The sequence below is a fragment of the Channa argus genome, chromosome 8 (genome assembly GCF_033026475.1).
Source record: "Channa argus isolate prfri chromosome 8, Channa argus male v1.0, whole genome shotgun sequence".
NCBI classification, from domain to species: domain Eukaryota; kingdom Metazoa; phylum Chordata; class Actinopteri; order Anabantiformes; family Channidae; genus Channa; species Channa argus.
In genome coordinates, this window is record NC_090204.1 from 20,448,743 (window position 1) to 20,474,828 (window position 26,086).

At 39.6% G+C, this 26,086-nt stretch overlaps 1 protein-coding gene across 1 annotated transcript in view; it reads left to right on the top strand.

Moving 5' to 3' along the window:
- LOC137132056 (contactin-associated protein-like 4) overlaps positions 1 to 26,086 on the top strand; it is a 101,560-nt gene that overhangs the window by 1,864 nt on the left and 73,610 nt on the right. Inside the window, exon 2 of the mRNA XM_067514098.1 lies at positions 17,056 to 17,166. Coding sequence (XP_067370199.1) covers positions 17,056 to 17,166 — 111 coding nt within the window. The remainder of the gene's footprint in view (positions 1 to 17,055; positions 17,167 to 26,086) is intronic.

Genomic DNA, 26,086 nt, shown 5'->3' on the forward strand with positions numbered 1-26,086 from the left:
GTTTTGATTCAGATCAAATGACTGAATTGTGTTTGCTCAGGCACAATTTCCTGGGATCATGAGACAACTTCTTTTTTCTTAAACTGTATCGCCTTCACTGTGCTTCATAAATTTTACTGTGCAGCCTATCAGTCAGAACCTTTATCATCCACTTCATGGTCTGTCTTCTGTCCAGATTATGCTTCCTAAGCAATGGAAAGCTTTTAGCTCCCTAAAGAACCATCATAATATACATCATGTCATGTATATGGAAGACAGGAGGTTTCGGTCATTCTCATAGCCATAGTCGTGTTCATGGTCATGGTTACCCCAAAGGTTTTGTTCAACTAGATTTTCCTAAAGTCTAAAAGGCTTCATCAGTTGTAACTAATTGTCCCGAAAGGAGCAGGTGTACGGACTCCGTGGAGTAAGTAAGGGATTGATGGTGAAGTGGTTCCCCGACCTCGGCTGGTCTTTCTGTGTGGAGTTTGCATGTTCTCCCCCTGCTTGCTTGGGTTTCCTACGACAGTCCAGAGACATCCATCTGTGTACAAATATTGTTCATGTTTTTGTCATTCTTGTACATAATAATTTGGGAGGTTGCATCAGGTGCAAATTCAACATCTGGTGTTAGGTGGCGACATAGAAAATCAGCCGTCCTTGCAGTAGCCTAAAAAAAAGTCTAAACCCCTTTGGACAGTTCAAGAGAGTGAGGTAAATTGGGACAAATCCAGCAGGGTCCAACAGGTCTTAATATCTAGTCAGCTTGGCCTCCTATGTTGAAGTCCATACAGTGGGCACTATATGCACTGCCAGTGGCTCAGGCAAACAGTCAGCATCTTGGTGTTCCCACGTGCACTCCCTTCCTTTGTTTTGTTTCATATTGCACTTTCCATCAGTACCACTTTGGAAACGTTTATTGTGCATTTCTCTAAAAGTTACAGAAAACACAATTTTGTCTTCAGGAGCGTTTCATCTCGACTGGCTGGGACCGGGCTTGGTAGATGTGTTTGATTATTTAACAAGCGGAGGCTGAGGAGGGGAACTTTAAAGTGCTGTTATTTTCTCACAGTGCTGGAAATTCATCTCCTCCAGTCCACAGCCAGACAGAGAATAAGTTGGTGGGAAGGAAAAAAAAAAAAACATTGCTAGGGAAGGAAGTTGATTTGAATTTAGACCCAGCTCCCTGCTTCATAAGCGAACAGCCCTGTCTCATCAGAATTTATTATTTTTCAATGAGCTGGTGATTTCACTGTGAGAACATAAACCACTGAATAAAATCAATTTGGTGTAAATGTATGAGGCATTTTCTCTGCAAAGCTCAATGTCCTTTATGCTTCATGAGACAGTAGAGTCCTGAGAACCAGCACAAAGAAGGAGCAAAGTAGTAGAGGATAAATTACCCTTTACTTTTCTTTTTTAGTGTCATTTATGAAAATGTGTTAGGTAGAAGCAGAGTCATGAAGGGGTTCTGACTAAGTCAAGGTAATGTAAAGGTGGCCCCAGCTAGTGCTGTAAGCCTAGAGCTGCCAGCCATGAGTCTGGATTTATTAATCCAGGGACAAGTAGTTAAGCGATAAAAGTGACAGAGAACTGCAGTCCATCCATCTGCCTTTGTGACCTGTGGGATTTTGTGTTTGCCCAAGGCCAGCGCCCCAGTGGATGTCTGCCTCCCTAAAAACAGACCCATTCATCAAATGGCCCTGTCATTATATCAGATGACTTGTTATCAGTCCAAGAATGTGCCACATTCTGCTGAGGTCACAATTCACTGCCACTCTTCGAGGCTGCAGGGCCGTAGCAACAGTGGGCATCAGCTGTTAGCAAAACTCACTGAATTTATGTGGAGTGACATCCCATCAGTGCTGTAAATCAATGACCGATACGTAACATGTTTTACACCAAATGTTTTTTTTTTCCTTTTCCAAACTGTTAGAAATGTCATGAATTATGACATGAACAAATATATTTCAGACCCTCCTAGATTTTGCAGACGTCTTGTGTAATTGGTGCAGTCTAAAAATTCTGATAATGTGACAGCTTTTTAAAAAAAAAAAAAAATTATGCATGCTGCAATTTTTTTATTATGATTTGATTGCAAGCTCGACCTTAAGAACCCACAGTTGACTTACTTGTTGCAATCACTAGATTGGGCTATCATGCATAAAGAATACTTATAATTTTGGTATTTAAAGTCGTTTTTGGAGCTGATACTTTCATATTTAATGAAGAAATTCCTTCTGTTTCACCCTGTAGTAATTAAAAAAGCTTTAATAACCCTCCAGATTACATAATCTAAAAGTGTTGAAGTTTCTTATTCAAAATCTTAAGATCTGGATAATGACAATATGCATGCCAAGTGCCGAGACGGCACACCTTTCACCTTTCCCCATCACCCAACAACAACAAAGGAAACTTGCCTTGGTTATTGTGCATTGTAGGAGTTATCCACCTCAAACTCTCATACAAAGAGCTGTTGGACTTTCCTTTCAATGGAAGAGACCGATGTGACCTTTTGGACAAACAGCAAATGGTAAGAAAAAGATGGTAAAACTGGTTCCATGTTAAACACTTAAAGTGAAACTGACACTATATTTCTATTAGTGTGATGGGAGAGAACGAGAAAAAAAAAAGAGAGAGGAAGAATAAAAGGAATCGGTACAAGAATTAGCGTATGAAAGAAATGGAAGTGGTGGAATTCGGTTCACTGCCCCGTCTGGACATTCACTGTTGTTGCCCTACGTCTTTAAGCCATGCGGTGACACTCCCAGCTCCTTCTCTCATTTCACCCATCACTGGGTTTTCTTTTGTGTGTGTCGGTGTCAGATTCATTCGCCTGACTCCCCTCATCTCACCTTCACACAGCTGCAGCTCTATGGTGCACAGCAACACAAGTTTCAGCTATAAAATCTTGTTCTTCTGTATCATAATCTTCCTTGTCTGCAAGCAGGCTGACATTACATGGTGTTTCAACACACATACCTTCGCTTAGAAGAAAAATCATTTCAAAATGGGTTAACTGCTTTTTCTATGAAGATATTTTCACTTTTTCCAATCTGCATGCAGAACTTAAGTCATATTAAAATCATCAGAATAATGGCACTTTTTAAGGTGTTTAAATGTCCTGTTGGGATGGAAACGTGTATAATATGCACTAATGAGCATAATATCCACAAATGTGTCTGATAAGAAGTCACAAATTGCACTGATATTGTTAATACGATGATGCACTGATTCCCTAAGCTGAACAGCCAATCAGTTGTCTCTCTCGGACGAAACAGGTACAGATTGATCTTGCAGAATTGGCTGAAAAGCTTTTCACCGAGACACAATTTAAAGTTTAAAATAAGAAGCCTGTAAAAACATTATTCTTCTCTTTTAAAAAAAAAAAATGAAATAAAAAAATCAGTCCACTATAAAGCAAAAACAGTAATTTTTAGCCATGTATTCACAAGAAAGCCTATGTAAAGTCCACGTTCTTGGAAAACTAACGCTTGCAATGAAACGGAAAATGTCCTTGTCTAAAATATCTACATCTAAAATATTTTATGGGTAAAAGTCTATGTAATTTTCTTAACAAAAAATGAAAGATTCCTGCACACTGTAGGCTGTGATTGTTATTAAATTAGTTTGGATTAATTAAATAATTGATTAAGGGCAAATAGACCAAAACATTGTAAATTAATAGGTATTACAGCCTCAGACTTTTATGATGTTGTTGGCTGGATTCAGGGCGCTGTTTGGCTTGTTAAGGAATACTCTGCACAGCAGGATTAGTAGTTGGATGTCCACTTGTGTTTGGACACCTTCTGTGTCAACTTTCCTTAACTTTGAACAAGATACCTGTATCTTCCACTCTCTGTGGATAAGACTCACCAACAGAAGGACCAACACATCCCTGCTAACCTCCTGAGAGCACTGAAAAAGGGCATTTTGCTGCAGTCTCCATATTTTCTCAACATGAAAACAAAGTTCCCCTCATCCCACCCAAAAACGTGAGATTTCATTGGAAAGGCCAGAATGTCCTCTATCGAGCACATCAGGACTTAGTGGGGTAACTCAAATGAGTCAAAAGATATAAATCAAAACCAATGTCCGCTACAGAGGACATAAATGAATAGGAGGCTGACGGGGTAAAAGTCAGGAAGCTGAGTTTTTCTGTCAGTTTGCAGTTCAAATCTGTGGGGCCGGCTTGAAGGATTAATCCGAATTCTCCGTTGCTGCATGTATACGCGAGTTTCCAGTGACCAGCTTTTTTAAGTGTAAACTCCAATAACCTAAGAAAGCGGATTCCTCTGAGTGACTTGGCTACTCAAGTGCATGCAAATGCAGTTAATTATGAAGTCATCAGTTTCATATTTGGGTTTTTCCTTTTTAGGCTGGATTTATAATTAAGAGGTGAAACCAACATGAAAACCAGAGGGCTGTCTAAAAACAAACAATTTTGAAGCTGAGAGGAAATAGAAAATCAATCAGAGACATTGCACAAACTTTGTCCATAGTACAACCACTGGAATGTACCTGGAGAAGAAACAAACCCCTGGTGTACTAAGTAGCAGACACTGAACAGGTAGACCAAGGAAAACAACAGCAGTTGACAACAGAAAGACTGTGAGAGCTGTAAACACAGACCCTAAAACAACTATTAGCGGCATCAGCATCATCCTCCAGAGGGCAATAAGTGAAGGTATCACAATCACAAACCAGAAGATGGAAACCACTCATTAGCGAGAAGAATAGGAAGGCCAGGGTGGAATTTGTCATGAAGTGCAGAGATGAGCCTCAAAAATCCTTGGACAAAGTTTTATGGACTAATGAGACAGAGATGAACCTTTACCAAAGTGATACAAAGGCTAAAGTTTGGAGAAAGAGAGGATCTGCTCATGATCCCAAACATACAAGCTCATCTGTGAAACACAGTGGAGGGCATGGCTTGGGCTTCTTCTGGGACGGGCTCATTAATCTTAATTGAGGATGTAACACACGACGGCAGCAGCAAAATGAACTACGACGTCTACAGAAACATTTTGTCTGCCAATTTAAAGAAAGATGCAACCAAACTGATCGGGAGATCGTTCATCATGCCGAAAGATAATGACCCAAAACACACGAAGAAGTTCATCAGGGGCAAGAAGTGGATGGTTTTAGACTTTTAGACATACTTAAACCCTATAGAACTGCATTTTACCTGCTGAACAGGAGACTGAAGGGAGTAACACCCCAAAACACACAACAACTGAAAGAGGCTGCGCTCAAAGCCTAGAAAAGCATCACAAAAGAAGGCAAACGTTTGTTGATGTCAGTGGGTCACTAGCTTGATGCAGTCATTGCAGGCAAAGGATTTGCAACTAAATATTAAGTCTTTTTCATTTTAATCTATCACTGTTCCATTACTTTTGGCAACATAATAAGGGGTGGACTGAAACAAAAGGTGCTATATTGTAAGTTGTGTGTCAGATCCAGATTGAAATACCAGGAATTCAAAGCTAAAATGTTGATCTCTTGTCTCATATAATTCTTCTCATGTCAAAGACAAATGTCTTCAGTCTACAGCAAAAATAAAGGAATTGGCCTCACTATTCCATTACTTTTGGAGGGGACTGTACATTATGCCCCTGCATTTACAGCTTCAGTTTACTATTTTCCCTTAACTAAATTAAAAATGATTACAGTTTGCCTGCTTTGGCTGCTTCCGTTGGGCTTTTTTGTGCACTGTTTCGCTAAGTCGAGCAGCCAATCAGAGCCATCTCTTCCACTGATGAGGACCAACGATGTGGTAACCGGTGCGACAGCTAGGGCAACTGACGCTCACCCACTGACTGGCAAATGGATCATGGGCTTGATGTTTCGGGGGCCCTTAGATTGGCATAAACAGCTTGTTTGTTTTCAACTTGTATAGAGTGTTTTGTGCCAATTTAACTATGTTGTAGAAATTACCTCTCGAGACTGAGATTTAATCATAATTAAAGTAAATTGTAGGAGAAAGTGACTTTTTTTTTTTATTGTTTTGTATGTATGGGAACACTTTACTGCAACCCCTGAGCATTTATTTTTCTCCTGTCTCCATCAATTCAACGGCAAATTAACATCTGATTAGTCATAAATACAGATAATTATAAGACGTATAATTATTTAACCTGCTGTTTTGACCTTCTTCATTTATGATTTAATGATGTCTTTATATTTGCTTGAGGAGCTGACTGGTGCAGAGGGAGCGAGCCATGTAAGTGCCTCTTGAAATAAACAGCAATTACAACCAGTAGGACTCTAATTTATGTACAGATCTTTATTCTGACTCTGTGTTTTAATTTTTACAGGAGTCATAGCAATGATGCTTTTGAAATATTGAAGGTTTCCACTTTTTGTCTTACGGTATTGAAACTGTGGATTTTTTGACAATGACTGACGGCAAAAAAAACTTGTTTTATAAATGCGACTCAATATCATCTCCTGTGCATCCAGCTGCTTTTTTAAAAAAAAGTTATTAGTATAATTAGCTAAATGGTGATATGTGTCTTTTGTCAACACACTCAAGCATAAATTGAAGACTTTCATGTCCCTTAACATGCCTTAGATGCATTGTGTAATCGTACCTTTTTATAGGCATTTATAGCATTAGTGTCAAGGATATGTCCAAGAACAAGTCATAGTATTTTTGTGTTTAGCTTCTTGTGGAACGTTTATTCAGTTTCTAAAACAGCTTCTCTTTTGTAACCTGAAGGTTTTAATTTTTTGCAAGTTCAAGGATGAAGCCGGACAAGAATATTTGATTTTTTTTTCTTTTTTTATTATCAGAGGTGCTCGCTTGAAATGTTCATGCAGCCGCTTAATGATGATGATAATTCATTGTGCATCAAACTTTTTATTCACTGTAAGAAAAAGAAATAAAAAATGTCCTCGAGAAAAACAACAGCATTTGTTGTTTTAGGAAATGCCCAACAAACCCCTCTAGCAGAGGTGATTGTGAGTTACTGGTTTTTATCACGCCCATAGTTCAGCTTCAGTAGGCCATCTACTATCCACCAGCACTTATCATTAGTGAGCAAACCAACATCTTTTCCTAACCATCTGTTTTTTGTGTTTTTTAACACAGTCTGGGTCTACAAGCATGTGGATCAGGTACCTACTGGCCCATAAATACTGCTGCTGATAACAACAGATAACAGTCAATGAATGGTGTATAACATCTGATTTTAACATGGAGAGCGTTGCTTGTTTTGTGTTTCAGCATTGTTGGCTGCTTATTCATGGCCATAATTATTCCTAATATAGTTTTTCCAGAACCAAAACATAAGAGGACTTTATTAATTTTGCCTCTTTGTCCTACAAAATCTATGTAGCTCAAGGTTTTGGTCGTGCCTTTTTTTTTTTTTTTTTTTTTTTCAGAAAAAAAAAATGCAAAACATAGCCTAATTATTTAAATTAGCTTTAAGAATCGCTTTAGGAATTTGAGTTCTTGTACACCCACAGGGAAAGGCAACCCAAGAATGTGCCAGAGGCAAAAAAGAAAGACGGAGGAGCGTGATCATTTTTAGAGTGTTATTTTTAACAAAGTAACTTAATGTCCTTAACGAGAATGAAAAGTGTGTCATTCAATGTCTTGTCGCTATTTTGAAATGCAAATACAAATCATTAATGATGTGCTCATCACATTCTTCATGTCTCCTCCTGGGTCCATTAGCAGAAGTGATGTAACCTGAAGCAAGTCTCACACATCTGCATAAGATGGACATATTTCATTGTGAATGATTCTGGAATTTTTCCTTTTCATTACTAATGTGTTTTGCAGCCATATTTTATTGTTTCAGAACTCGGCGTGTGTGCTACTGTGATGAGGAATAAACTGTGTATACCTCCAGATAAATGTTGTAATTATACTTTGTTACAGTGCAGTTTTCTTCTGATCATTTAATTCTGCTGATTAGCTCTCCCTCCCATGGAGACACATATTAGCACAGACGAAATAGCAGCATGATTTTTTTTTTTTTTTTTTTTACTGTTTGACAGAGAAAGGGCAGTTCATTTTGTTGCAGAGAGCGGTTTATCTACAATTGTACTCTAAATGCGATGTAATTTTCTAACTAAGGAGGTTAGATGGTGGGTGTCAGCAGAATTACTGGCCTACCCTGTGTGAAGCCAGCAGACACGTGAAGAGCTGGAAAAGGGGAACAAACATTTCTCTCATTGTTAGCAGTCAGCCAGCCAGCAGAGCGTCTCAGTTAAGCTGTCAGACTGTCAGGCTTCGCTCTGCAGCCAAAGCAGGCCCAGGATTCACATCAGTCTCAGCCAAACTGCTTTACCAGGGAAAGTATACAGCCACGAAATGGTGACTATTATGAATGTGTGAAACACTCTCAGGTGACAACTCCCGAAGGGAGACGAAAGATGGATCGTCACGAACTGAGAAGAAAATTTAGAAAAAAATTATAAAAGCGTTGGGAAACTATCAATCACGACTCACTTGTAGTTCGATGTGAATGTAAGTTGGTGAGCAGCCAGTATTTAGAAACCAAACTAAGAGTCTGCAGTCAGCGATGGCTCAGTGCTGCTGTGAGGTTCACTGTTAAGAAAGAGCACTAAAAATGACAGTCCTGGATTAGCTTTTCAGGGATGGCAACAGTGTCTGTGTTGGTTTGGATCGACATTTACCGTGATCAGAAGATCACTTGATGATTTCTCTACTGACACCATGAATTTGATATTTGAGCTTTTCGGGAGATTCCTAAAGCTTTAGTGTCATAGGGCCAAAGATTTAATCTATCCAATAAAAGTATGACCGAAACTAATGGCATTTTTTTCAGCCTCAGCTCTACTTTCTTTTAAAACATACATGCTTAAAATCACACTGTTTAGATTGTCATCGTGAGCATGACGTTATGCTGAGTTCAGCATTTACAGTAGCTCGCTCAGAGCACTGCTGTGCCTTCCTTTACTTATTGGCAACTGTACAATGCTGTGTGGCTGTTGTGAGGTAAATCTATTAACCTGCCAGACGGTAATGTCAGGATGTAGCTCTCAGAAGAGTTCATGATGATGTGAGCACAGATTTGTTCAGACAAACACAACTTTTGGTCTGATAATGCCAGCTGCTAAAATTTCATTAAGACCATACAAGTGTCTGCACCGACTTTCAAGGAAAACCATCCAACAGTGTTAGAAACATGCAACTTTGCACCACGAATAGTTATCGTCCATTGTACAAAATCCAAACAATCCATCTAATGGAGATATTTCAGTTTGGACCAACACACCAACATATGTCATGAGCTATGTATTTATAGCCTGGCTGGAAATCATTTTGTAATGTTTGTGTGAGTATGTGTGTGTGTGTGTGTGTGTAACATTGCTGCAATGAGAAGCTTACTGAGAAACCCTTACACAAGATGACAAGACCTCCCACATAGTACATTGTGACAGTCTTCATTCCCAGCACTGTTGTCTGCAGGCGACATATTTGTCAGACGGAGACTCTTCACTGCTCTACACACCTGCTGTCAGGACAACACCAGAGAATCATTGTAACGATTGCGCAGGATTTGTTTCAGACTATAACCATAAAATGTTCAGTTTTATACATGAGAAGGCACAAAGACAGAAGGAAGGATGATGATGTAGAAAGATATAAAAATACGTCAGTTTAAGAGTCAGCTCTCCAATTATCTCCAGTCACGTCCATCATCATTTCTTGTGGATTTAGAATCTGTACTTGCTTGAATGTAGGTGGAATTTTGTCTTTTGACACTTTTTAGCTTGAGTGTGTCAGGATCTAGAAAACCAACTGTAATGTTTACCCATGTGAGATATCCCCCCCCACCCCCCCCCACAAAAAGACCATAACAATCTAAACACAGGCTTTTATTGTTTGTATCCATTACAATCAATTTAACCAAAACAGAAATTTAATTGTAAATATTTTACAAATTTTTGAATTTCAATGTTGGAATGTCCCCCAACCCTAATGTACATAATATGTCTCGCTTATACAACCTTAAAATAAAATGTTGACAGGCAAACATCACCACTTTTCTTAAACAGGTACAAATCCTTGATGAAAACTGTGCAGGTGATCTTGTAATCCTGGGGTTTGCTCACGTCATTTGACTTCTCACAGCAAAGTATCAAACAGTTGTTTTACATTCGACTTGCACTCTGGTATCTTGTAGCAAAGTCCGCTGCTTTGTTGATCCACCCACTGCAACCACCTCCATGCACAGTTGTCTTCGTCTAAATACTAGGTGACAGTGTTATGTTTGCTACGGCTGCTAGGTAGGTTCATGTTGGGTAATAGTTAATTTTCCCTGCTTGTACAAATGACTTACCTAGTCGTATATTACAGGAGGATGGTCTTAAAATTTGTAGTGTTAAAAACAGATAAGCACAGGTCTTTCCCCTTGTCAGGGGCTGTGGAAACAAATGCCTCAGAGCCTCATTATCCTGTTTCCCCAGAGAGAGACGCATCAACAAGCTGACTGAACATCTGGGCGAATAAACAGTACTGAACTCTTTTGGTCTGATGAAGTGATGGATGGTGATCATAAGTGTTCAGCATCTGTAAAATGGTTGTTTTCACCTCTAAATAGGTTTAGTGAAATAGATGGACAGTAAACTGCAATCGGTTTTTGTCTCCCTCTCTTTCCGAGTCTATTGTTAACATTCCATTCATAAACTGTTACTTTTTACAAAGTGAAGAGCAATAAGTTACTCTTGTCCAATAATATGTTCTGTAATACTTTATATATATATATTTTTAAAGTGTAGTTATTTTATGTTACTGTACCAGCTACTCTGCATTTATATGATATATGATATTCGAAATAGTTTCTTTTTTTTAATCAACCTGATAAAAAAAGGCTGCTTAATTTTTTGACCCTGCATGTACAGTGCCTTGTACACGAGCAAATGTCCATCATACCGTACTATGTTAGGCATAGGCACATCAGCTGGGACGTGCTTATCCAGGGTACTGGTCAAAAAGAACAGAGAATCGACTTGAGTAGAAGCACAATTACCATAATTGTATTGAATTTTATAATTTATGTATTTCATAAACTTACTTCATTTAATAAAGAGTCTAACCAAACTTTAACATTAAAGTAACCTATCCAAAGCTTTTATACACAAGCAGACTATTTAAAGTTTATTGTATTCAGGTACAGGTACAGTACTTAGGCAATGTGATTAGTTACTTACCACCTGTGATCCAGTGATCAAATGCGATAAAATGGCTTCATTTGTAACAATTTATACCTAATAACAAGTTGGCTTGTGCCGGACTCCTTCAGTGTTCAGCCTCCCATGCTGTATATAACTTATGGTTGTGGGTTAATGCTGCTGTGTGGACTTTGCATCTTCTCCCCATGCTTGTGTGAGTTTCCATCAGCTATATATTTCCTCTCACAGTCCAAAGACATACAGTCAGGTCAACTGGTGCCTACGTTGCCTCTAGGTGTGAATGTCTGGCTGTGTGTCTGGCTGAGATGGACTGGTCACCCTTCTGAGATTGATTCCAGCACCCCTGCAACCTTTTAACAGCTTTTAGTGGTTTGGATGATGTATAGATACGACTAGCATTGTATGCTGCCGGTGTGTGTTCTTTGATTGAAAACCAACTTTAAATCTGAATGTCTATTCTAAAAATCAACATTTGCAATAACACAAAATGCTGTTCAACAATATGTTGCATTGTTTCCTCAATTTGTCTAAAGAGAAAAAAAAAAGAGTTAATGTTTTAATTGGCATGATTGGAGCTTTTTGAAAAAATATAGCTTGAGGACAAATATTTATTAAAGGTGGCAGAAACTGTTTTAGTGACATAAAAATCTTAATTCATTCATGTTCTGGTGTGAACTGTATCTGCACTGATATTGTGTTGGTGTTTAGTTCCCGTCTCCTGTCAGTGAAGTTTGCCTCACGCCTGGTAAATAAACTGTTCCTTCTGTTTAAAGACCTGATTTTTTGTTCCATTTATTCGTGTGTGACAAAGCCCCGTTCAGTGTCTGCTGGTTCAGCAGCCTTTTACCTTCATCTTCCTTTAAGCTTTTTTGTATCTGCACTTTACTTTTTCTCATAGTCACCTTTTTAAATGCCACAACCGCTCCAAAGAAAATTAGCCCTGCCTGTTCAAACACCTCTGCTTCTTCTATCCAGCTTTTCTTGCCAAGGCCGTGCTCTCACAGCACATTATCCGCTGAGGTTTTACTGTGCTCATTTCACCTCTTTACACTAATTCAGGTGTATTTTGCAGCCGGTGTGCCACTATTATCCACTGCTGGCCTTGTCTCTGCCAGCCTAAGGCTTTGCTGGATGTGTTAAAAACAGCAGTATTATGAAAGACTCTTTCTTTAGTCAGAACTGGAGTGAAACAAATTTACTTAAATTTTGCATCACTGCACTGAGTCAAAATAGCCTGTTTTTAAAATGTCACACAGACACAAAAGTATCTTGTTGGACAAAGTTTTGTGAGCTTGTCAAGACAGAAGCTGTCTGAGCTCTGTGCTACAAAAGGAATTCTAACCAAATATATCTTAGTAGCCACGGCAGGGGTATGTTGAGACTGTCCTCCTGTGAGAGACAAGAAAGTATGTTGTTTGTACTGTCCACAAAAAAAAGGGTAGACATACGTCTTTATCCTTGGCAACATCTAGCGGCAGTAGTCAACCTGCCACCATGACGTACCAGACCCTTGAAACTGTGCCCGCAGACAGGTTGGGGTAGTTGATGCTTCACAAAACACAGGACTTTCAGACAAGAGACCAGATTTCGAGTCCAGTGCGAGACCGCTCCTGTTGTTTCTGTGGCAATACTCACATGTAGTCAGTACTTCCTTAACAGCATTTCAAATGTAGACCACGACTCTTTCAGTAACTCTAACATATTTATTTAGAACCTGACCCCAAACCAAACTGCTGCGTTTCATTTTAAATTCCATGTTTTGATTGTTAGAGCAAAAACAATTGTGAATCTGAGACCATTTTGGCTCCACTGTAACAAACGGTATTCGCCATTTCCAGCTTTTTAGTGACGGTACTTCCATCTTCCAGCCAGTTTACAGGTAATGATGCCGCTAATAACGACGTGTGCAAACCACTATCATAGTCAAATGTGAACCCTTGCTGATGGTGGGTCAGGCCATTGAGAACAGTGTTGACATTCTCCTTAAGCCTCTGCGATGATGATATGAGGTAACGGTGTGAAAAGTGGGAGTTGTTGCACCTTTTGAGTTATTTCTCAGGCTAATGTGAGCTGGGCAGCACCATATGTTAATAAAAGCATCAATTCTTTATACTCTAGACCAGGGGTCTCCAACAAGTCGCTTGCATCCTTCCAGTAGCTCACCAGAGGGTTAATAAATCCTGTTAGTGACGTGTTCTTCGCGAACGAGCCGGCTCTTAGTGCTGATTCTTTGTAGTGAACGAGAAGAACCGACTCCCGTCGCGGAGAGTCAAATCTTCAGCCGCTCCTGTTCAGCTCTGCTAGGAGTCTATGTGGACAGGGGCAGAACTTTTTTTTTATGGGCAAACCACACGGCCATTAACATGCGAGGACAGACTAGGATAATTTAAAGGTTTTATTAAAATGTTTAAACAATAGCTTCTGTGTATTTTTTGTAATGAAAAACACAAAAAAAACAAAACATAAAAATAAGGCTTTTATTAAAACAGTGAATAAAAAAATGACTTTCCAACACACAAACCAATGTGTTAGAAATAAGCTATGAAAATAAGTGTTACAAACCATGAGCAGCCATTTTCATTTTGTAAAGGAGCTCTTAGGGGAAAAAAGGTTGGAGACCCCATATCTACACACATCTCTTCTCCATCAGTCTGGACACATCTGTTTTCTAGTTGTTTTTGTACAAAGTATCAGTGATACCAGCCCGAGTTGTTCTTTATATTGGACTGGAAAGAAGCAGTATCACACATCACTAGTTTGCATTAGCCTCAGTTGTTTTGCACAATATCGCAAGATATAGGCAGGATTTGCATAGTGTTCTTTAGACCTGCAGTGTTTTTTGTTTTTTAAACTGGCTAACATTAGCCTAATTAGGTAGAACCGGAATAAATCCACTACTAACAGTGTACACTTCATCTGCAAAATTGGTAGGAAAAGAAGTGTGTGTTTCAAATAGACGGTCTATTGTTAAAAAATACTAGCGTTTACTGTTATCACTGTAAGCTTAGTTTAACAAATGCTCATTATCTGATATCATCCTAAAAATATTATTCTGTTTTTCGGAGATTGGAAAAATGGCCCTTTGCGCTTTTGAGGTTCTACTTTTTACTTCATTTGGTTAATTTTTATCAATAGCAATATTCCTATAGCACCTTTTGTACAGAGAAATGCAATTCAACGTGCTTTGAAGATTATAAAAGTTGATGAGGAAAGCTGAAGAAAGGTGTTCCAAGCAAGACAATAAAAGATAAAAAGAGTCAAAACAGTAATAATCATGCCCACAAGAGTATTAAATAAAAGAAATGAATAAATGGAGAAATTGACAAGGTACACTAAACAAGGACAATAGAACTATGAGACTACAAGAGAGTGAGACCAATGCATACAATTGAAAGATAAATAAATTAAAAATGATAATCAATGAAAAAGTAAGCATTGCAACGGCTCAGTAATCTCTGAGGTAGGAGGAGTAAGCTACATTTAATATATGTTTTGTATCAGTAAACTTAACTGGAAACATACTGTTTGCAGTTTGAGTACATCATTTTAGCAAAAGATCGTCAGGGGTGAGTAGAAAAGCATTTAGTTACAGATGATATACTATTGTGAAATATCTCCATATATGACTAATATCTAACCTATTCTTAAAAATGATTGTTGGGAGTGGCTTTAAAATGCTAATGTGTAAATAACCAAGAACTTCCTCTGTGTGTGAAGATGCAGTAAATGACCTGAGTGTGAATGCACTGACACTCCGAAGTGTCTGCCGAGAAACGAGGAGGTAAATTGTGGTGGACTTAGGCAGATATGACAGGCTATTTAAAACTGTCAGTCTGTGGTTTATAGTCCCAGGTAATGAAAATCCCTCTGAGTTTGAAATGAAGTACAATAATGTTGACAAAGCAATATCAGCTGAAGTCTTGTTGTGAGGGTTTTTGTCCCAAGTTAAGAGACTGCAAGGAGGTATGATGGTGAAGGGATTTTATTACAATAATGCAGTAAAAGAAACAGACTCACGCGCACACACAGAGGGACTACAAAATAAAAGCTGTGAAACGGCAAGCAGGGCTTGGGGAAACGGGGTGAAAGACGAAAAAATAGTGAAGGCCAGAGATTGTGTGTGTGAGTGGGTCGATTGGTGCAGGGAAGGCCAAAAGGTGCAGGTGTGTAGAGTCCAGTGTCAGACCAATGACACTTGTTGTCAGAGTAGGGACAGAGTGTCCACTCCACCCCGGAGTGGACTGGGAATAATTTGAAATTAATCGTGTTCTCAGTGGTGGAAAATATCTATTGAAAACAGGGTTTAAGTGGCTTACACAGAACCTAGAAAGATTAAATGTTTGCTATTAGCTAATAATTGGGTATTTCAGTGAAAATTGCTTCCCAGCGGGTAAATGACTAATTTAATCCACGTTGAAAGTCTGCAAACACCAAAGCTGCCTCTTAGCACACGTCTGAGTGGCAAACAAAGCCAACTTACCTCAAATGAAAAAGCTGACAAATACAGGATGATGGCAACGGTTTTATGTTGCATGTGGTTACGTTGATATTACAATTGTTCAAATTAATTTCTTCATACTAAATCAACACTCAGTGACCTATAATAACAAAGACAAAATGGAAATTTTTAAATCTTGGCAAATGTGTGAAAAAGGAACAACTAAAATTACATATTGGTCCAAGTATTCAGACCCTTTACAACAGCACTTGACTTTAAGCTCAGGTGCCTCGTATTTCTCTTGGCCATTGTTGAGATGTTTCTACATCTTGACTGGAGTCCACTTGTGCTTTGTGGGAGAGTCGCCTCCCCTCAGTTCAAACATGCTTGAAATGTTTGAACTGGAGCTCTGGCAATCGGTTTGGAGTTTGTAAAAGCGCACTAGAAGGACTCTGAGTCTTGGAGGACTAAGATTCTCTAGTCTGATGAAACAAAAATTGAACTTTATGGCCTTAATTCTAAAGGTCATGTCTAAAGGAAACCAGACGCTGCTCATCACCTCCCAAATACCTTGCCTACAGTAAAGCATGGGGGGTGGCAACATCTCGATGTGGGGGTGTTTTTCAGCAGCAGGGACTGGGACACTGGTCAGAAAAATGGCTGTCCCCATCCATCTTGATCGAGCTTAAGAGGATTTGCAAAGACTAATGAAAGAAAATTCCCCCAATCCATGCTGTCAAAAGTGCTTCAACAAAGTACTGAGTAAAGGGTCTGAAGACTTACATGTGCATGTGATATTTCAGTTTTTCACTTTGTTTGTTGACATTTCTAAACTTTGTTATTGCATATTGTGTGTAGATTAATGAGGAAAACTAAAATAATTTGAACATCTGTAGTATGAGGCTGTCAAGGGGGTGTGAATGCACTGTATGTTTAAGATAATCTGAATTCTTTTTTAAGATATAGTGTACATTCTTCTGTTCATAATGGTAGAAATGTCAAATTGACCACCTGATGAATGATAAAATCTAAATAAATAACACATTAAAAGTGTGCAATGTTATTATACTACTGTTGTTATGCTATTAGTAGATTAACAGAGTGTGTTCGTCATAATGAAACAATGCACCAACAGCTTGGTTTAAATAGTCTGGATGAAAATATGATTCTACATATAATAGTTAAGATGTTGTATTTACCATTGTTGTTAGTGGGATAAATTAATGTGTTACAAATTCAGAGCCAGTTATTACTGAACTAAAATCTTATTCTTAGTCCTTGATATTAATAAACATGAAAGTGTATAAGGCACGGAAAGAGCTCCACTGATGTATCTGCTGCTTCGTCGTCTTTTGAAGTTATCCAATTTTTCACAAAAATTACAGTGTAATAATACATTAAAATGGTGCTTTATAGGCTCAATGCAACTTACATGACTCCTAATTCTTATCCCTGTCTTTTAACAGAAGTATGTGACAGCCCACTGGTGTCAGGTTTGCCACCATCTTCCTTCCGAAGTTCCTCCCAGCTGTCTAGCAGCCATGGGCCAGTTTTTGCCAAGGTCAACAGGAGAGAAGGTGAGAAATCATCTCTGCTTTTATCTGCTGTCCAACTTAAATATTTTACTCTTTGCAGTGACAGCACATTTCAAGACAGATTTATACCCAGGGCATAGTCATAAATAATAACTGATTGGAGTTCTGGTCCAGGTGGTGTCTGTGGTGCATGACTATTCTTCAATTATTTCACACAGAACTTTGCACACAAGAAGTTTGACAAACTTTATTACATACAATTCATTGCCCAGAGTAATTAAACATGAGCAGTAAATTACAACGTCCTCGCATTATGTGAACGGGGTGGCGACAGTGATGGCATCAAGGTTTGTCCCGTTAGTGCGTTTTTTTATGTAGTTGGCTGACCACACAAGCAGCAGAAAAACAACAACCAGAAATTATTTACATGTTACACATTTAAGAATCTTGATTTGCAGGGATGGGATGCACCAACACAAGCGGTTTTGAGGCCAAAACACAGTACCGCCATTTATCAATGTGATTTGGTTGTGACGACTATTTGGTCCGAGCCAGTGCCAACTTGGCTCAGTTTGATGCTGACAGTCGGTAGCGAAAACTGTTGTGTGTGCTGGTCTTTAAGCTGGGGATATCCCTCAAGAATAGCAAAAAATGGCAAAGACCGGACAATTTGCACATAAGACTATTAGAGATTTCTAGTCTCTGACAGTTTAGGAGCAGCACACACCTGACGACGGAATAAACTGTGTACAAGGTTAATGACTGGTAAAGAAAGACAAGAAGTTCTAGAGACTGACACACACTCCCCAATTCTCACACGTTCTTGTGGAAAATCATGGACGATCTGAGGACAATGCAGACTATTGAACCTACAGGGAGAAATGAAGGTAAAATAACTTTTTGAAACAACACTACATTCAGCTAAAACGGTAGTTACTGTAGGTCTGTCTCAGTTGTGACATTAATTTAATTCAATTTAACTTTATTTGTATACCGCCAATTCACAACAAAGTCATCTCGTCTCACAGTGGAGAGGAAAAACTCCCTTTATCGAAAGAAACCTCCAGCAGAACCAGGCTCAGTGAAAAGAGAAAAAGTGAAAAGAGAAAAGAAAAGAAAAGAAAAGAGCAACAACAAAATATTATACAGGTTGGTAGGACGAGTAGCTGCACACTGGCTCCAAAGTCAAAGACACCTGCAGGAAGGGACCGAGAGAACGAGACAGAGGGGGAGAAGCACAACTATGGGAGAAAGAAGACACCAAATTTATAGCATGCAGTGGTGACAAAAGAAATGTATAGAGAGAAAGAGGAGGGGAGCTCATTGCACTTGCAGGAGTCCCCCAACACTCTAAACCTATAGCATCTTAGTACGAGCTAGCTCAGGTTGACTGAGCAGTTTGAACTATAAGCTTTATCAAAGAGGAAGGTTTTAAGCATACTCTTAAAAGTAGAGAGGGTCTCTGCCCCCCGACTCTGGATTGGAAGCTGGTTCCAAAGAAGTGGGGCTTGATAGCTAAAGGCTCTGCTTCCCATTCTACTTTTGCCACCTCTGGGACCCACAAGTAGGCCTGTACTCTGGGATCGAAGTGGTTTAATCGGGTGATATAGAACTATGATGGATATATATATGATGGAGCTTGACCATTAAGAGCTTTGTATGTAAGGAGGAGGGCTTTGAATTCTATTCCAGATTTTATGGGAATCCAATGGAGAGAAGCTAAGGAGAAATGTGATCTCTTGACAATTTCAGTCAGCAGTCTTGCTGACTGAAATTGTCAGCAAGGCAAAGGACAAATCCTGGTCAAAAATAATTCCAAGGTTCATTGCAGTGGTACTGGAGGCCAGGGTTATGCCATCTAAAGTAACTATATTGTTAGATGGCATATTTCTCATATTTTTAGGCCCAAATAGAATAATTTCACTTTTGTCTGAATTAAGAAGTAGGAAATTGTAGGACATCCAGGCCTTTATATCTTTTAGGCATGTTTGAAGTTTGACTAATTAATTAGTATCTTCTGGTATAAATAGAACTGGTATGATCTGCATAGCATTGGAAATTTATGGAATGTTTCCTAATAATTTTGCCTAAAGGTGACATATACAGATTGAAAAGTATTGGTCCTAACAACGAGGAATGGAAGAGAAGTGCACTGGTGCCCATTTTTAAGAACAAGGGAGATGTGCAGAGCTGTGGAAACTACAGAGGAATAAAGTTGTTGAGCCACACAATGAAGTTGTGGGAAAGAGTAGTGGAAGCTCGGCTAAGGTGAACATTTGTGAGGAGCAATATGGTTTCATGCCTAGAAATAGAACAACAGATGCAGTATTTGCTTTGAGGATGCTGATGGAGAACTACAGAGAGGGTCATAGGGAGTTGCATTGTGTCTTTGTAGATTTAGAGAAAGCGTATGACAGCGTGCCGAGAGAGGAGCTGTGGTATTGTATGAGGACGTCTGGAGCGGCAGAGAAGTATGTTAGAGTGGTGCAGGACATGTATTAGAGCTGTAAGACCGTGGTGAGGTTTGCTGTAGGTGTGACAGAGGAGTTCAAGGTGGAGGTGGGTCGGCATCAAGGATCTCTGAGCCCCTTCTTGTTTGCTCTGGTGATGGACAGGTTGACAGATGAGGTTAGACAGGAATCTCCATGGACTATGATGTTTGCAGATGACATTGTGATTTGTAGTGAGAGCAGAGAGCAGGTGGAGGAAAATCTAGAGAGGTGGAGGTCTGCTCTGGAAAACAGAGGAATGAAGCTTAGCCGCAGCAAGACAGAATACATGTGTGTCAATGAGAGGGAGCCAGGTGGAATGGTGAGGTTACAGGGAGCAGAGGTGAAGAAGGTGCAGGACTTTAAGTACTTAGGGTCAACGGTTTAGAGCAACGGAGAGTGTGGAAAAGAGGTGAAGAGGCGAGTGTAAGCAGGTTGGAACGGGTGGAGAAAAGTGTCAGGTGTGTTGTGTGATAATGAAAATGAAAGGAAAGGTGTTCAAGATGGTGGTGAGACCAGAGATGTTGTTCGGCTTAGCGACAGTGGCACTGAAGAAAAGACAGGAGGTAGAGCTGGAGGTAGCAGAGCTTAAGATGTTGAGGTTCTCTTTGGGAGTGACGAGGATGGACAGGATCAGGAATGAGGACATCAGAGGGACAGCTCATGTTAGATGTGTTGGAGATAAAGTCAGAGAGGACAGATTGAGGTGGTTTGGACATGTTCAGAAGAGAGATTGTGACCCCTGAAATGAAACAGACGAAACGAAACGAAGAAAATCAGTGACCATTGACATCACATGAGGCAGAACTACAGTAAGTACGGCTTTATCTGAATGATAAAGTTGTTTTACCTTCATTTCCCTCTAAAGACTCTCCGGTCCACATTGTTCTTGCCCTTACATCCGTCCCCTCACATCCTCTCCCTCCCAATCTTTTGGGGGACACTTTAGGGGACTGTAATACACTATGTGCTTTGAAAAGCTGAGAAGAGTTTCTGGTGTGGTTCCTGACTTGCTGGACTGCAACGATTGTGCGTCCACTACAGGAACTTTTCCAAAGAACCCTTTAGAGGAAAGTGTAGGAACCAGTTCCTAAAATTTGTTTCTGAAAGAAACTTTTATTTTAAAACCCCTGGTTCTGCGAATGTACTATCGGATGATGAAGCAAATATTTGGGTTCAAGCCTGAATGACCGCGATCCCATGGTAACTATGGTTTCATTTTCAACTGAAAGACTTGGTGTGAATAGCATTAATATTAGCCTGACAATGGGATACTTCTTGTTTATTGATGTCAAAAACTGACGTAATGTTTCATGGCATAGCAAAGTGGAAATGAGAATTAAATTCTTGAGATGTGTTGGAAATGCAAACAGATGGCTTCACGTTTCCTGGGCTAAATGTAAGAAGTACCTGTTAGCTGAGGCTCTGCAGTTCATACTCTTCTCTACCCTTTTCCCTTACAGCAGTGACCTTTTTCATTTTTCACAGCAGTGTTTGAAAACATGGACAGTGAGGGGTTTGGGGTGCAGGCTATCCATAAAAAGTTTTGCCTTTTGTAGCTTTCGACTTTATGCACTTGGACAGTTGTTGACACCAACTGTCAAAAAGCACCTTCAGGCCAGTGAAATGTTGGGAGCAGACTGAGAACTAAACCACAGAAAAGCTGATGTCCCTTGAGTGCACAGTATCTTCCCCTTTGCTGTTCCGTCGGCTGCTGTGTGGTGCATTTTCCACTTTGTGCAGGAGACATTCTTAGGACACTAAGCACAAAACATCAAAAGCAAACCTCAGTAGGATTCATCCAACGTGGTCACTGGGGATAGAGGGAGGGGGGCTGAGATAAAGCAAGGATGGATGGATGGATGGATGGATGGATAGAGATAGATAAACAGCTGCCAACTATCTGTATTATAGAAATTCATTGGAATTCTATTAGACTAGTACATCAAAAAACTCTCCACAGGGCCACCTTCTCTCAACTAGAGCATAAATCTGAGGTGTGATTCACCGGCCACAATCAAAATTCAAGAGGGAGCTCTTGACTGGGTGCTGATGCAGGGCTTTGTGAAGGGCTATCATAGCTTGTTTTGGAGCTTTTGGGCTGGAACGGTTTGCAAATTTCTCCATTTACAGAAAGCTCAGTGGCTGACTGTAGTTCCAGAGCAGGGAATCATCACAGAGTCTGGCATTTCTTTCTCTTTTACTCCCACTGTAAGAATAATTTGACAAACGTGGAGACAGGTTGAATATAATCCAGCAGAATGTTGTTTTCAGAGGAAGTTTGATTGTAAAAGGCTGTACAGTCATTTTTTATATTCTCCTGTAAACACATTCCAACACATTGTAGGAAGTTATTATGAGAAATAAATTGCCGTCCTCATTTCTTGGGTCTGTGGGCACAGCTGAAACATAAACCCAATCACCCTGCTGGACCGGTTCCAGCAGCTGGCACCACATAACCTAAGCATATGGCGTGTCTTTGTGCAATGTATGAATTCAGTCAGGCACATTCGGGATGGATGTTAAATGCTCTTTAGAACTAGCGAATACCTACAAAATATGCAAATGTGTATGTTTTTTAAAAATAAAACTAAACATATGGATCATTTTGCATCTGATTTTCTCATCTTGTAAAATTCTACAAATTCTATGTCTGTTGTCACTTGAAGAACAGTGCTAATGGAATAACAGACCAAAAAAAAAAAAAAAAGTATCTGTAATGTATCGCAGCCCAGTTGACCAGCTGGGATGGTTACAGCACTCACACATGCTTTCTTGGCCTTCACTGCTGCCAGTTGGTACTATCTTGGCCCATATGGGCGCTGGCACTACATACTGTTCACACATGGTGTCCAGTTAATCCAATTTAAGCATCACGGTGCAGCCTTATTGTACTGTGCCTGTACACTTAGTAGGAGCGGCAGCAACAAGAGGAGGCAACAGCAACAGCCCTTAATTGTCCACTTTACACGGTTGCAAAGTGGACAGTGCAGTTGGGAAATGCCTGGTCTTACTTACTAACTCTACGCCGTTTGTGTTCGGCGAGAGAAAAAGGAAAAAGACTAGATGAGCAGGAGAAGCCAAAGTTGAGCAGCTGTTTACTACAGTAAAAATGTAAAAAAAAAAAAAAAAAAAAAAAAAAAAAAAAGGGTTAATTTTAAAGTAGTTTACCAAGGGGGATGTAAATGTTTGCAAAAATATAATTTTCATTATGTTTTTAAAAAATTCTTTTTCTTACTTTTAATGATGGAAGAAAATGTTAGTAGTTAATGTGCATTAAATATTATGTTGATGACAAGAAATAATTAGTTTTATGCTTTTTGTAGAATAACACTGCTGCTAACATTGACTCGTGAGGTTAGTAAATGGTCTGCTTAAATACTGTAGCACTTTACAATTTTGATTCTCATTCATCCATTCACGCACACACACACACACACACACGCGCACACACACTCATGGCCCTGCCATGCAAGGTGCTTAGGTCCTTGCCTGACCCACAGGGAGGAACTTGGGATTTAGTTTCTCGCCCAAAGCATTTCAACATGTGGGACCAGGAATCCAACTGGTGACCCTGTGGTTTACAGGCAACTGCTCTACCAACGGCGCTACAGAGATTAATACAATTCAAAGTGCTTAGAGATGATTTTTCACAGTTAATGGTGCAGAAAATCGGAGTCTGACTTTAGAGTCAATTTCGAACAAACAAACTGCCTGACATCCTTATTGTCTGTGGTAATAAATTAATGTTAATATTCTATTAAGAAACGTCAAAATTCTACATCACCATGGCAAGAAATAAAGTTAAACCCAGAATCCCAGAAATGGCATTAACTGTATATATGGTGTCATTTTGCAACTGAAGCTGCTAGTCAGAAGTCTCCTCCTCTATTCATGAGCCTTAACTGTGTCGATCCTTAAAATACAGAGTAATGAGGTCAGCCGTGGTAAAAAATCTCCTGCATCCTGGCATCCGGATTTAGACACACAAAAGGTGGCGCGCGTGCATGCAGGTTAACATATTCACAGCAGTTACTCTTAATACAAGCAGACTTTTGCTATTGCAAGCCTTCAGTATATGGTCATGAAGTAGATTTTTTTTTTTTTTCCTGCAATTACTTGGACAGCAGTGGTGAGTCTTAGATGGGGACAGAGGGCCTGGTGTGCAGCGAGCTAGAGGCACTAAAAAAGGCTGCAGCTCTGAAAATTGTTGTGCTAGTGCTGTTTGTCATGAACAAAGCCTGCCAGTCCTCGCGCTTGTCGTCCAGTTGGTGCCGGTGAGCCACAGCACTTGACAACTTGAGGGCAAGAATCTACACCAGATGATCCATGGTGCACCTGAGTCAGTTAGCAAATGACTTTGGCTGTGCTGTTTTTCAGTTACATTCCTCACAGGGTTGATGAGGTCCGTCCTAATTGGTTGCATGTTGAAATGCAAATTTCATGCATGCATGAAAAATTTGCAGACCTGTGTGAAAGGTGCTCTTTTTTTAAATTTTTTTATAACTGCAGATATCCCAATGGGGGGATGATAAGCAAACCTGGCATCTAGTGAGAATAAAAAAATCTATTGATTGGATGCGAATGATTCTTCTTTGAGGCAGAAGCTTTCGGCTGGTCCAGCATCTCTATTTCTGCGCCTTCTTTAGCCTCTTGTATGTTCTTTTATATCCCTTTCCTTTAAGTATCACTGTTACGCTTTCTTTTAATCTTGTATTACCGCTACGCTATAGCCGCACTCCCTTGCCACTCTGTTGTGAGTCCCGTTGTATGTGGTCTGCTATAAATTTAAAGTCTGCCCCATTTGGGCTGCCAAGAAAACATTGGGATAACTTCATTCCATCTTAAAGCCAAATGTTAATGACAGCATTTAACATTTATAGGCAAATGTTAATGGCAGTATTTAACATCTAAACGGCCTCTGTTTTTCATTGGGCCATACTGATAATTGCACATTAGAACCAGTGTAATTATGCTGATATAGGCCACTTCATCAGTCCACAGTAATCATTTTCTGGAAGTACTAATTTGGATTTGAAAAGGGGATTTAAACATTAACATGGAGGCTGTAGGTTGAAATTAACTTTGTGCAGGGAAGCATAGAATCAGGTATTGATCTTTGTCTGATGTTTATGTGCCACCTCTGCCTCTCCAGGTGCCCATTTAATTGCTGCTCTTAAACATCTTATCTGGGTAAATTCCACAGCTCCTCCACTCAAATCCTCTTAATCAGAGACAGTCATTCTCACCATAAATCTGATTATATGGGTAAATACTGCCTGGTTCCTTGACAAAATGCTGCTAAAAGTCTCTCATCCTAATGTTGTTGCTATATTGCTTCCACACACCTCACCGCTAAAAATGGCTCAAGAGTTGTTAATCCATTACAGCACTTTAAGATAAAGGGTTTGGAGTCATGTTGCTCATCACCTGGAAAATGAAAGCACTAACTAATTCTCTTTTAGCACTGTTTTTGGTCTCTACGAACTCCTGAAGGAAGCTTTTGGCTCTTTAGCTCTTTTGTCGAACGGTAATTCTGCCTCTATCTGTCTGTTTGACTCTGTGCAGACTTTTAGAGTGGGTTCTGGGTTCTGAGGGCTTTGTTGGCAACTACTGTGTCACAAACGAGCCGAACTTTTTAGGTTGGAGAGCAAAACAGTGAGCTACAAAATCTGCAGATTCATGTGATAACTCCAAGAAATGATTATACCTTCTTTAATTTGGGCAAATCAGAAAATGGCCGCATGATTTTCACCTAGAAAAGTTTGCACATGATCAGTGAAAAAAAGGGCAGACGGGAATACAAAAGATTCCACACTATACTGATAATGTTTGACACCCGAGGCCTCCGTTGGATTGAAACTGTTAAATCAAACTTCCGGGAAGCTATCAGTAGTATGTGCAGGCCATTTGTCTGACATTGCTGATAAGTTCTTATTCTTTGAGCCCCATTTCCACTGTGCAGCAGGCAGCTTTCTGTTTTCCAATTTAATATGTTTTCTCATTTTTTCCCAAGAAATGCAGATGCAATAAGTCACCTTGAATGCTCTCGCTTTCAAATTCAAATTCTTTTTCAAGCAAACATGAATCATTTTTCTTGGTACTCTTAGAAGACACAAAAGCTCCATTTTCCTATTTGTGTTGTTAAGCTATGATGACTTGCACCTTCTTTATGGAGCCATCTGCTGTGTCGCACATTCTTCATAGAAACAAAATTTCTAGTGGCTGCGTCTAGTCTGAGAATCTTCTTAATTCACTTTCAGACCACGTTTTATTGAAGTTCTCTACAGCCAGTCGTAGTTTTACTCTACAGCAATGACTTTACTGTTTTGCGCTGTAAAAAAAAAACACATAAAAGCCGCATAAAACCAACTGCAACTACTACCCTCCAATTCAAATCTCTTTGAAATCCTTTGAAATGTATCTAAGGCCACGTATGTGTCTAAAAATGCTTACAGACCAAAGTTTTTTGG